Raw genomic sequence first — 13,206 nt, 5'->3', positions numbered from 1 at the left:
TCAAGCTTTGAGTTTCTAGAGAGAACCTGTAGTATCTGTGCTCCCTACCTGCCACCCCCCAAGAGAGAGAACACAACCATACAGGGATAATTTTTCTAAACTTTTATTTTATAGCAATTGTCATGATTAGAGAAGTAAATAACACATTTAAAAACCTTCGTAGGGCCAAAGGATGCCAGAGTATTTACAAACACATGGGGTGTGGGGGGGGCAAGACATGAAAGTCTGGGATCGGGGGCTGTACCCAGGACCCTGAGCCAGGTGTGACCACTGATGCCAGCTACCAGGACTGTCCTGGGCTCAGGAAGCATCAGGCAGCTTGGCTCCGCTAAGTGGGCCTCATGGGAAACCCTTTGACTGACCTGTGGCCCCACTCCCATCCAGGGGGCTCCCCACACCCCACAGGCCAGCTCAGTGGGGCCTCTGGGAAGCACCGAAGGACACAGGACAGTGTAGGGGACCTTGGGGCAGGGACAGAGGTCAGGGATGACTTAGCCTGCCCCAGGTGGGACAGACACACATACATGTGTGTGCACACACTGTACCTTCACAGAGGAGTTGCAAAGGGAAGGATTTTTTTTTTTGTTTTTTCCTTTTGTCTCCAAATCACATCTACGGTGTTTTTTGCTTTTTTGTTTGTTTCTGTGACAGTGACATAAATTGAGGTAAACATCGTGACCGACACCTCTCCTAAGGGCTAAAGGATCCCAACCCCACCCAACAGAAAGTGGCAGCAGCAGGGCAGAGCAGGAGCAGAGCCCTGACCCAGTCCAGTCCTGCAGGGGGTCAGGCTGGTCTCCAACTCTGGAGAGGGGGCCGGGCTACATCCCTACTGCCCTTCCCAGCTTAACACCCTACACTATGACGATAAGGGAGACAACTCCCTAACAAGATCTCAACAGAGAAGGAGAGAGGGCACATGGAGAGGGATGTCTACTGTGGGGACTGTGGAGTCTCGCTTCCTTGTTATTGCAAGAGATCAGGATGTCGAGAGGCCTAAGGCAAAAAGGAGAAGTCACGGCTGGGAGAGGCCAGAAGGCCCCAGGGGGCGGGGCAGTGACAGGGCCTTTCTGAGAGTCCACTCTTGGCAGGAGGGGTTTGCTACTTACCTGGCATGTGGGCCCTGTGCCCACTGGGGAGGTGGGGTCTTGAGAGGAGGGCACACCAAGGAGCGCAGGGCCAGGCCCCAGGGCAACCATTACGCTGTTTGTAAACTGGACCCAGACAGGGCAGGGGAACCTATAGCCCTTTTTCGGTGAGAATGAAGGGGGTTGGAACTCTAGGCTGGAGGATGGTCTATACCCCCTGTGGGCAGCCTGGCCCATCAGGAGCTCCCTTGAATGTCCCAGAGCCTCAGGAAGGACCCCGAGAGAGGCAGCCCAGGCCAGTAGGTGGGGCATTGCCAGGCAGAGGCTGAGGCCTCACCCACATTGAGGTTATTGCCAGGTCCCAGGCCTCCGCAGAAAGGGCAGGAGTCACAAGCCTGCTTCCTCTAAGTCAGCTTTGCTGCCTGGGGGTCTGAATTTACCTGCAGGTGCCGCTTCGTGGGTTCCCTGAGGGATGTGGTGACAGCTGCCTGGTGGGGGACCTTGGTGAGGCTGGGAGGTGTCTGTACGTGCAGTCACCAGATTGCACAAGGCTGCACCCACATGTCTGTCCTCTGCCTCGAGTGGTTCCCACTCACAATGTCAGCCCCCCTCCCTATCCCTAGATACCTCCTGCTCCTGAATCCTCCAGGACCAGAAACTGGAGATAAGTGGGGATGGAGTGAGTCAACCCTACTCCTGGAGGTTGACACGCTGACCTCAGAAGAAACCCAGGAGAAATTACTGGCACAGTCACCTCACTGTCTGTGGAAAATTCAGACCCTGTACCTGGGTTGGGGCAGCAAAGACTAGGAGAGGGTCTTGGGAAGGGGCCACTGCCCACCTTGAACAGGTCCCCTGTCCTAGAGATGCAGGGGCAGCTGAGACCCCTGCCCTGGAGCCCTTCTGTCCCAGAGTCCTTGTGGAGGACCGGGGGGGGGGGGGGGGGATGGAGGTCTGGGAGGTGGCTCAGTGACTGTATGCCCAAGGCTAGCCGCCTTCCCCCTGGGCTAGTCCTCGCCAGCTGAATGGGGGTGTGGGGCACACTAGATTCTTATAGCCGGTGCCTGCACGCACACACACTTTTACACAACATCTAGACTTCTGCTATTATTTTCCAGGGGCTTGACCTTCAGCATCTGATGGAAGGAACATGGCTGCCTTTCTCCCAGGCAGTGTCCAGGGGCCTTGAGCCACTTCTGTGCCCAGAGTGTGGTGGGGACAGAGTAGGGCAGGTGGAAGGGCACGGACTGTGGGACCATCTGCCGGGGGGTGGGGGTGGGGGTGGTGGAAAAAGCCAGGAGTGGCTAGTGAGGTTCCCAGGCAGGAAGAGGGTGTAGGGGAGTCTGGCCTGCAAGCTCCCTGGCTGCCGGTGTGTTTTCAGGGGCGCCTCTGAATCCTCGGGTTTGCGGGGCTGGGCTCTTCTGTGCCGCCACCTGCCCTGCCAGCCGCTGAGGCCCTCTGGTGGCTGTCCCCTCCAGGGGGCCACCGACCCGGTACCTGGGCCACGCGGCCTCCTAGTCTACACTACTGTCTCCCGCTGCGCAGCGGCTGCTCGAGCTCCTGGGCCGAACAGATCTGCTTGGCGCGGGCCGTGCTGCTTCCCGCGCACCGCCGGGCTGCACGCTCAGCGCCCCGGCCCGAAGGTGGCGGAGGCGACTCAGACGCAGATCTCAATGGCCGTGGCCAGCACCACCTGCCCTTTGCTCTTGTCCGGGCGGCCGTCGGTCCTGCCAGGGGGACCGGGGGGTGCCAGGCCGGCCTCGGGCACTGGCACCGGCACGGGCACGGGCACGGGCACGGGCACAGGCACCGGCACCGGCCCGACAGCAGGGGGCGCGGGCCGTGGGCCCCCGCTGCTCTCGGTGAGCACCGTGCGCTTCAGCGGCGCTGGTGCTTCGAGGCGCAGCGGCCCCGCGGCGGGCAGGCGATCCCCGGGCGGCTTGCGAGCGCGGTGCGAGGGCCGGCGCCGCAGCTCGGACGTGAGCTCGTGTTTCAGGAAGCGGAAGACCTCCTTGGCCGGGCCGCGGCGCTCGGGCTCCAGCGCCAGAAGGCGCTGGAACATGCGCAGCGCGGGCTCAGTGAAGCGGCGCCACTGCGAGGGCAGCCCGGGCAGGCGACCACGCTGCCAGCGCACGAACTCCTCGAAGAACGCGTCAGCACCCGACGCCGCCTCCCACGGAAAATTGCCCGTGAGCACGCAGAAAATGAGCACACCAAAGGCCCACACGTCCACGCCTGTGTCCACCGCGAAGCCGTCGGCGCGGCCCGCCTGGCACACCTCAGGGGCAGTGTAGGGGATGGTGCCGCTCACGCGCTTCACGCGGCAGCCCACACGGCGCGTCATGCCGAAGTCGGCCAGCTTCACGCGGCGGCACTCGCGGTCAAAGAGCAGCACATTCTCCGGCTTGATGTCGCGGTGTACCAGCTGCCGCCCGTGCATGAAGTCCAGTGCCAGGCCCAGCTGCTGCACACAGCGCTTCACGGTGTCCTCGGGGAGCCCCACCTGTTACCGGACAGGCGCTGCACTCAGGATGATGGGACACAACACACCCAGGGCCCTCTCCTTTTTGGCATCCTTGGTGGTCCGGCCCCTCACCTACCCTGAAACTGCCCTTCTCTGCCGTCCGCTGTGGGCCTTGCCCCTCTTCTGTGGCCTGCCCATTCCTGCCTTGGACCTCTTACGCACTATGGCTGCCTGGGCAGCTTCTGCCCCTCCTCCCCCCTTAACCAAATAACTGCAGTGACTTAATACTGAGTGCTAGCTGTGGGCCTGGTGCTGTGATAATTCTTTTCTGGCAGTGTCCCATAAAAATCTTACCATACGGGACAACTATGCCCACTACCCCGTAGGATGTGAGGCTCCCAGAGACCTCACCAATTAGTGGCTGAGCAGAGGCTAGCCTGCTGCCTGGGATCCTCCACCTCTCCTTGCTCCAGAGTTACCTCCTGTCCTGTGCAATTTCAGAGGGGGGCTGCTGTATGCGACTCTGCCACTCTGCTTCCTTTAGAGTGCTCATCTCGGTCTGTTATTAACTGGCTTTCTAGGGAGTATTTTCCCAAGATGACAGCGGAACCTTTCTGTTCTTCAGCTCCTACAACAGTGACTGATACACAGCAGGTGTTCAATAACGCAGTTAAAAGCAGTTTCCTCAGCCTCACACTCTAGGGACCCCACACATCACCTTCCCTCTCTATGCTCCAGTCCCAAATACCTGGGGAGGGATGATGTCAAACAGGTCCCCAGCGGGTGCATACTCCTGGGCAAAGACGTAGCAGTCCTCTGTCTCGAAGACCACATCGAAGATCTTGATGATAAAGGGGCTGGACGAGAGGCTGTTGGTGATGCTTACTTCTCGCAGAAAGTTCTTCAGCTTTGTTTTGCTCTTGTTTACAAACTTGAGTGCCATTTTTGTGCCTGGCAGGGACCATAGCAACAGTGGTGAGGACCCTGTCTCTGCATGTGACATATACCCATCCCTGTCCTTGGCCAGTGAAGTCCCAGCTAGCACAAACACTCTCACCTCAATGATGAAAAACAACCCAGAGAGCAGAAAGGACTTGCTAAGATCACAAAACAAACCACAGGCACACACTTGGTCTTCCAGGCAAGTATGCGCTCCTCCAGGAGGGTGGCTGCAGGGACCTGCTGCTTCCCGGAGCTGCTCTTGTTTTCCTGCCATACTGTGTAATTCTTTGTTCATATTTATGTCATGCTTCACAGTGACCCTCTGAAGTGGCCACCAGTGTTTTCCAAATAGAATACTGAGACACAGTGGTGTTAAATTACCCAGGGCCACTCAGCAAGCAAGTAGCATTCAGGTGACCCCATGTCCAGTGCTCTTCCTGCTGCCTTAGCTGGCAAAGGCCTCTGCTTCTGGTCTACACAGTTGCCTGGAACTCACACAACCCCTGCCCAGACTAGTTGAATGGGCATCACAGTGAGCCTATCGTATAGGGGGCATCAAGCCTGGTGGCTAAGCAAGATGGCTGTGAAGGTGATCCCCAGGGTATCATCCCAATTCAAAGCCTATGTAGCTGCATGATGCAGGTTGTTATGGCTTATATCTGGATGTCCCCCTAGAGTCTCATGTGCATAGGTGGGGCTTTCTGGAGGTGGCTGGATCTAGGTTATTTGATGCTGGGATTAATGGTATGATGCTAACATTATGTGTGCCCCAGCCTGGATGTGTGTGCGGCCCACCCTAAAGGAATATAAATGACTGAAACAGGGTGCTGCTGTTGTTTGTTGTTGCTGCTGCTTGTCTTCTGCTGCATCTTGGCTACTCTGTGATGCTCCTCCTCCATGTGCCACTCTGCCTTGGAGCCATCGGATCATGGACTGAAACCTCTACAAACTGTAAACTAAATAAACCTTTCCGGGCCAAGAATATAGCTTAGTGGCACAGATCTTGCCTGGCAGGTGTGAGGTCCTGAGTTTGATTCCTGGTACCAAACAAACAATTCCTTATTACAAACAAACAAACAACCCTTTCTCTTTTAATTTTAGGTTGGCTATTTTGTTTCAGCAATGCTAAAAGTAACCAAAACACTGGTTAAATGATGGAATGTCTTGGTTACAAGAGTCCTCACTAGAGAAAAGCAGATGGCCACCCCAGCCTTAAAAGGTCATCACCCTGGTCCTGAGGACCCACCCACACTTCTGCTCACCTCCCAAGGATCACCTATCATTGATCAGTCCCAAGCACAATCACCAGTCTGCCTCTCCCCTGAGCACCAGAGGTTCCTCAGGCATCCCAAATGGCCCCAAAGCAGCCCACCCTATAGTCAGGGCACTCATCCCCAGATTCTTTCCTTGTCCCTCTCCTGGGCTGCTGCAGGTGCCATCCTCTCCACCTGGCCCACTGTCTCCCCACCTATGCTCCCTCCTAAACCCCAACAGAGAGCCCTGGCAATGTTTCCTACCCCAACCTTAAAACTCTGCCACCCTGAGGATACTCACCTGTGCCCTTGTAGGACACCAGGTCGACTTTCCCGTAGGTGCCTTTGCCTAGTTCCCTGACAAGTTCATAGTGCTTGGTGACGTCGCTGGCAGCCAGTGTGCGGAGTGTCAATGCCTGCATGTCTTCCGTGAGGAGGGGCACACCTGCCCCAGGCCCAGGGACGGTCCCCGGCCCACAGCAGGGCAGGGAGTGGGGCTGCTCAGGCTCTGGGCATCCCACGCTCATCTTCTCCCTGTTGTGGGAGGTGTGACATGAAGAGTGACATCAGGCCAAGGCCCCGTCCTCCACCTACCTTCTGCCTCCCCAGCACCCAGGAAACTCCCAGCTGGGCCCCATGCCAGGTGCAAGATGACCACAAGGGGGCAACAGTTCTCATGGTCGCATAGCTGTGGCTTCCCAGGCTAGGCTGAGGATCTTTTTACTGTCTCTTTTTACACTTGGGCACCACTGGTCGTCAGTCTCATGCTGTCTACCACACAAGGCCAGGCAAGGCATACACATTTATGTCACACAAAGACATGGCCATATACCAAGTTCACGGGCATGCTTCCACTCACAAGTTTTGTTTTGTCTGCAGAGATGGGAGCTGAACGAGGGCCTTTCCCAGGCCAAGCATGTGTTCTATCACTGAGCCACATACACAGTCCCACTCTTATGTACTGATGAAGCAAGATGCTGTTGGCCAGGTATGACTCAAAGGCTCAGGGACACAACACTGAACAGCACATAAGAATTCCTGACCTTGGGGGCTTACGTCACACAGGAAATGGACAAGAAAAGAAAACATATCAAAGGCACACAAGTGTATGTTACAATCAAAGTTAACATGGCTGTGAGGCCTGGGAGGTCAAGATTCACACTAACCACATACCTCGGTCAGGGATCCTCTCTCCACACTCTGGTGGGGTGGTACAAATGTGGTCACACCAGCACGGCCGACGACACAACCCACACAAAGTCACGTAGTGTGACTGTGTCCCAGGCCGCTGGCCCCAGACCCAAGCATCTACCCTACAGAGTCCCAGTCCTCCTCCTCCACAGTCATAGCCCAAGATGTCTTTGGTGCCCACATAGGCTGGGGTGGGTTCTGAGTGCGTCTCTACTCCCACTCAGTGTGGCCTTGAATCTACCTGTAGGACTTACTGGGCAGCAGGGCACCGCACCGGGGAGATTCTAGGGCTAGGTACAGGAGACCCATTCTGGAAGACTCTCAGTGGGTGACACTGAATGAAGGCTGGATTTGGGACCTTTACCCAGTCCCCCGCCCCCCCCCCCCCCGTTGTATTTCACTTCATTTTTCTAGTCTTCCTGAGGTACATCTGATATACAACAAACCACATATTCTAAGTGTTTCAGGTGACAAATTTTGACACATGTATATTCGTGAAAACATCACTGCGATCAAGGTAATGAACACACCCATCACACAAGGGCCTCCTTTTGCCTCTTTGTAAGTCCCCAGCCCGCGCCTGTCCTTGTCTTCCAAACACCCTCACTGGGGCCTGATTTCTGATTGGTGAACTCAGGGAGGGGAGACAAGGGGAGTGAAACTTTCTCCAAGTGCGGCCTGTAGGTGTGCTCTCGTATGTGTCTGTGCACGCACAGGCAGGGGACACCAGTACTACACCCTGCATCAGCTGCCACAACCCCTGGGAGCCACCTCCTGGTGCACCTCCCTCAGCCCTGCCCGCGTCCTCACTCGCTCCCAGTCCCCCCTCACTGAAAGACAACTCCCTCAGTTCCATCTGATAGAAGATGCTGACTTGGAGCCACACAGTCTGGGTCTGAATCCCTAATCTGTCATACACCAGCTAGATACCCTTGGGCAGATTACTTCATCCCTGTACCTTGCTTCTTCATCTATAAACAGACACAATGACAGTACCTACTTCCGATGGGTTGCTGTGAGGTTTAAATTAATCGGCAGCTGGGTATGGTGGTGCATCCTTCTCAGCCCAGCTGAGGCAGAAGGATTGAGAGCTGAGGGCTAGGGTTCTCTTAGCCTGGCCTATGAGCCCTCTTGAGCCTCCCCAGCCTCTTCCTCTGCTTTCCCCTTCCCTCTGGCAGCACGACCCAGCCTCCCACTTCACGCGGAGAGAAGGAGCATCAGGAGGGAACTTCCTGGCCTCCCACCTCACTGCAAGCGCAGCACCATCTGCACCGCCTTCCCAGCTGGCTGGGTGCGGGAGCCCTCCCCCCACTTTGGCTCCCACCCCTTCTGCTTCCTCAGCATCCTGCTCCCTCCATTCATGAACCAGCTCTGTTCATGGTCTCTGTTCTAACAGCCTTCCCATCCCCAGCTACAGCCTTTTCTTTCCTAGTTCACTTCATTCATAATACGTGCCAGGGACTCCATCTGAAAGGCCATCAGCCTTGCCCTTGGGGTCTAGTCTGTAGCCTGATGACCCCTTTCACAGACCCCCACAGGGAGAAATGGTACCGGGCCCCAGCAAACCAGTCTTCCTTCTACCTTCCAACCCTGGCCTGGCACCTGTCACCAAGTCTATGCAGTTGCAGCTCCAGGTTGGGCTACACTGGGTCTCTGCTGCAGCCCCAGCTGGATTACAGTGGGGTAACTGGACTGGTTTAGGATGCCATCTCCCTGTAGTAGCCTCTCCTTGGCTTCATGGCCAAATTCTGTCAAATGCCCCAGAAGGTGATGACGACCAGTATGAGGAAAACCGAAGGGTTGCTTTAATGCCAGCAGGGAAAGGGGTGGCTGCTTCTGTGTGGGCATCCTCAGACCAGTGCATCTGGGGCCCTTTCTGCAGACAGTGAGGGGTTTCCCAAAGGGGTCTGATGAGCACACAGCCTCTTTGCTTTGAACTCCGTCCTCCCTAAAAGACACTGGACTGCTTTCCTCACCCACGAGTGATGTGTATGGACGCCCCAGCGTTGCTGAGGCAGAATGGCATAATGTATATGTTCCTGTTGCCTTTGGCTGAGCCCTGTCTGAAAACTGTTTCTGCATCCCCAGGAGCTGGATTGGCAGCTGTAAGCAGCTGCATGCCTTCAGTCCTGCTGGCTCTGAGCTGCACTGGGTATGTGCTGGGCTGGGCCAGGGGCACAGCCGCAGGGGTTGGGTTTGGACTTCTAGGGTCAGGCCATCTGTGGCCTCCATCCATTCCCAAGTGACTCTCATGCCTATTTCACCAACTCCAGCCTGACACCCCCCAAGTCGCCCTCCAGGAAGCCTTCTCTGTTGCTCCTGCAGATGCTCTGCTGAGTACCAGGATCTGGACAGGTCACATCTTTCTCAGGGCTCCAGACCCTGGTGGGGGCTGGACCAGAGTCAATACTCTTACATCTCTTTCCTTAGTTCACAGGCTTGAGTTTGCCCCGCCTTCAACCTGCCTTTCCACAGGATGTCAGCAGGGGACCAGGAATGAATCCACACACCAATCCAGCTGCTGTGTCATCCCCAGGTCAACTGCAGCTGACCCACTTACCATGCATGTGACTTAAGAGGCACAGTGGGGAGCGACAGAAACAGCATGGGCCTTGGAGCTTAGTAGCCTTGGCCTTGATCCTAATGTGCACCACTTATTAGTTGTGTGACCTTGAGCAAGTCACACCACTTCTCTGGCCATCATCTTCCACATCCATACAATGAAGGAAACAAAAATACTGCATTAGCTCTTCTGTAGTACCTACTATAGATCAGGCCTTGTTCAAAAGACCAGATAGCTAATCTTCACCATTCCACGAGGTAGGTATTATATCACCAATTTAGAGATGACAAAAATGAAGCACAGGAAGTCTGAATAACTTGCCCAACATCACACAGCTGGCACTGGGATTGGTTCCAAAGTTGGTATTTAGCCCACTCTGTTTTCTCAAGTCAGAATGCTAGAACATCTCACCCAGATCCCTCAGCAGCTGAGTGGGAAACTGAGGTTCAGAAGAGGGCAGAATCTCAGCCAAGGGTGCCCATGCCTTCCTTACAGCTCCTGCTGATAGCTAACCTGGGTGCCAGGCACTGCTGAGGTGCCACACAACATCTGCTTCACTAAGGGGCTGGCACGGTAGAAGGCATGAGTGTCTGGCATGGGGGGACAGCTCAGTCCCCCAGAACTTTATCATCACTGCTGCAAACTTGAAGGCTGTGAGCTTGCAGCATCAGGTGCTGTGCTGTCCTCTCTTCCTCCAAACAGTTAGCACTGCAGCTGCTCACTCACGCCGACTGTGCCAGCGCAGAGGACCCTTTGGGTCATGCTCTTCATGGGTGTGTCTTCACAGGCCCCAAGGGAGCTCCTCTGTTTTCCATCTGTGTGGCTGAGGGCAGGTGGGATCCCTGGTCTCCATGGCAGCAGTTGTAACTCTGCCACATGCTGTGAGGGCCACTGTGGTGGTGGGGGAGGGTTTCCCTAGCAAGAAGCAAGACTGAACCGCCTACCACTTCCTGTTGGCGGGCAGCTTGGGCTGGTTGCCACCTATGTGAAGCTATACCCAACTCCGTGCCCAATATAGGTCTGCTCTGAACCTCATGCCTACTGCGCACACACACAAGCAAACAGAGACACCAAAGCATACACACATGTGCCCAGATGACAAATACACACCATGCAAACAGACACAAACCCACATACACAAGCACAGACACACAAATGCATACCAACACACAAACATGTACACGTGTGCACAGAAACAAATACAAACACAAAAGCACAGACACATGCACATACAAATACAGTGTGCAGATGCAGAAACACAAAGGTGCAATGCAAGCAGGCATATAAAGATGTACACACATGTGCACACAGCACATACACAAAGTGCCACAATTGTGCAAAATTTCCTTCACCAAGTCCTCACAAGAACCCTGAGAGGAAGCTGCCTAAGTTTTACAAGAACAGTGTAATTGAGGTATAATTTACATAGCACAAAACTCACCCACTGTGAACACACAATTCAGTGATTTTAACAACCTACAGTGCTGGATAACCATCGCCACAATGGAGTGACGCTTTCTACTTTGTAGATGAAGAACGGAGGCCCAAGAGGTGGATGATTTGCAGTGGTCATGTCAACGATGGCCAACTCTCCGCCAACATGTGTGTGTCAACTTCTACAACACAAGGTTGCTGCTGGAAAGTGGCTGTCCAACAACAGGGAACCACATTCCCAGCTTCTTTCACACCCACACATGGCCGTGGCGGGCTTTCCCCGAGGGAAGATGAACAGAAGTGATATGTGTTATTGTCAGGCAGGGGCTTCTCTGAAGTAGGGGAGGCCTATTTTATTCTTCTAGATGCTGGCTTGATGCAGAGCACTCCCAAACCCTAAAAGATAATGGAGGTTCAGGAAAAAGGAGCCTGGGTGCCCAAGTAAGGAGTGTGGAAGGCTCCATGCTAATGAGAATGACCCACCCTGTTCTAATCTATGAGGCAGAAGCAAGTATCTACATGTCAGGCTGCTGAGATGTCAGCCTATTTCTAACAGCAAGTAGCATGCTCCTATTCAAGGGTTATACAGCCAGTAAGGAAAAGAGCTAAATGTGAATCTCAGTGTGTTCAACTTCCTAGCATGCAGCCAGGTCACCCAGGACGGTAAGAACACTGAGACCAAGTGACAAGAACTCAGCCACTGGAGTGGGACGGGTGAGTGACACATCTATAGAAAAGAGGGCCCACTCCAGTCCTCTTGTGGGAGAATCATAATCCTGTAAATATATATTGAGCATTTACCATATGCCAGAAGCTTTGCTAACTCTTGTGGGTTAAATCACACAATAATCACAATCCTAGAAGGTAGATGCTTACTGCTACTACCCTCGTTTTCAGACAGAAATATTACTATGGTTTCAATATCCCCTCCAAAACCTGTGTTCAAATTTAGTTGCCATTTTAATAGTATTCAGAGGTAGGATCTCTAACAGATGATTAGGTGATGATGGCTCTACCCAAGTAAGTGGGTTAACGTTGCTATTGCAGGAATAAATTAGTTATAAAAGAACAACTTCAGCTCCCTTCTTCCTTCCATCAAGGGATGATGTAGAAAGAAGGCCCTCAGCAGATGCCAGCAACTTGACCTTGAACTTCCCAGCCTCCAGAACTGTAAGGAATAAACTTTTGTTCATTTGAAGTCACCTCATCTCTGGACTTTGGATATATTGGCAACAAATGGACTCACCCAAAAGCGCTGACCTTTGGGCTTCAGTCCTGGCTCTTTTGCTTTGTGTACTGTGAGGCTCCTGAAGGCAGACAGATCCAGGCAGAGATCAACTCAAAAGAAGACAGAGCAGGGAGGGGTATGGAAGCAGAGGCTGGAAGCCCTTCTGTTGGGGGCTCAGTGGGGGATGAGGCTGGACCACGTGGTAGCAGACATGCCTTTCTGATTCTCACTCTAGAATCTAAACCTGTCTGCCTCCATCCCAGGTGCCTTCCCTCAGGCCACTGGATCTATGCTGTGTCTCCAGCTTGGGCAAACTCTGAGGGCATGTTAACAGAGCTGGTTTGGAAGAATCATCCAGTGGTTGGAGGACCCTTCCTGGTGGGCTGCCTTTCTTTTTGTTTTTATTAAACAACTTTATGAAGAAAGCAACCATGTGGGAAATGAGGGGACAGGGGGAATTCTAGTGGCCTCTCACTTGATTCACTTTGCTTTCTGCAAGGAGAGGAGGCTAAAGTTGCATTGTGAAGCCTACATGATGGAATCAGATCTCAGCCTCTGTACTCCTCTCACCTGGCTTCAGGCTCCTCTCTCTCATCCTTCTTGCATATGGAGCCAGATAAACTGTCTTAAAACCAGACTTGACTCAACCCTTGCTGGCTCACACATTTTCAGTGGTTTCTTGAATGGCTATGCTGTTCTTTTTCCTGCTCAGTATCAGTTCTCCTTTCTTCAGTTACAGCCCCTCTCTTGGCCCAGGTGGCTGGGTTGTGGTTTCTACCCTGGCTTTCAGGGTGGGCCTGATTCAGCCCTACCAACCCATGCATCCACTCCAGAGATGGACACGTGGTCAAGAGAGACCCACTGAGATGGAGCCCTCCCAGCCTGCTGCTGGGGCTGTGAGCGGGAAGCAAAACTGAAAGGTGGAGAGATTTCTGGTGACTGTGAGGCCTGGGTTCCGGCATGGCTAATGGTAATTTCACTCTTGAACATTTAGTTCATGAATCAGAAAATTTCCTTTTTGGCTTAATTAAGCTAGTTTGAGT

General features: G+C 54.0%; 1 protein-coding gene across 3 annotated transcripts in view; it reads right to left on the bottom strand.

Moving 5' to 3' along the window:
• Positions 1 to 87: 87 nt before the first annotated feature.
• The window catches only part of Sbk1 (SH3 domain binding kinase 1), a 49,669-nt gene continuing 36,550 nt past the window's right edge, over positions 88 to 13,206 (bottom strand). For all 3 annotated transcript variants that reach the window (XM_003477829.5, XM_005007544.4, XM_063226716.1), the window contains 3 exons: positions 6,049 to 6,281; positions 4,301 to 4,503; positions 88 to 3,591 (listed from right to left, as the gene is read on the bottom strand). In XM_003477829.5, the coding sequence (XP_003477877.2) occupies positions 2,746 to 3,591; positions 4,301 to 4,503; positions 6,049 to 6,274 (1,275 nt within the window). In that variant the 5' untranslated portion in view covers positions 6,275 to 6,281 and the 3' untranslated portion in view covers positions 88 to 2,745. The remainder of the gene's footprint in view (positions 3,592 to 4,300; positions 4,504 to 6,048; positions 6,282 to 13,206) is intronic.

This window comes from Cavia porcellus, unplaced genomic scaffold, assembly GCF_034190915.1.
Source record: "Cavia porcellus strain 051 isolate PalLab524CR breed Dunkin Hartley unplaced genomic scaffold, mCavPor4.1 scaffold_16, whole genome shotgun sequence".
Taxonomy (NCBI): Eukaryota; Metazoa; Chordata; class Mammalia; order Rodentia; family Caviidae; genus Cavia; species Cavia porcellus.
Note: the sequence above shows the minus strand (reverse complement) of the source record. Positions and strands in the feature narration are given on the sequence as shown.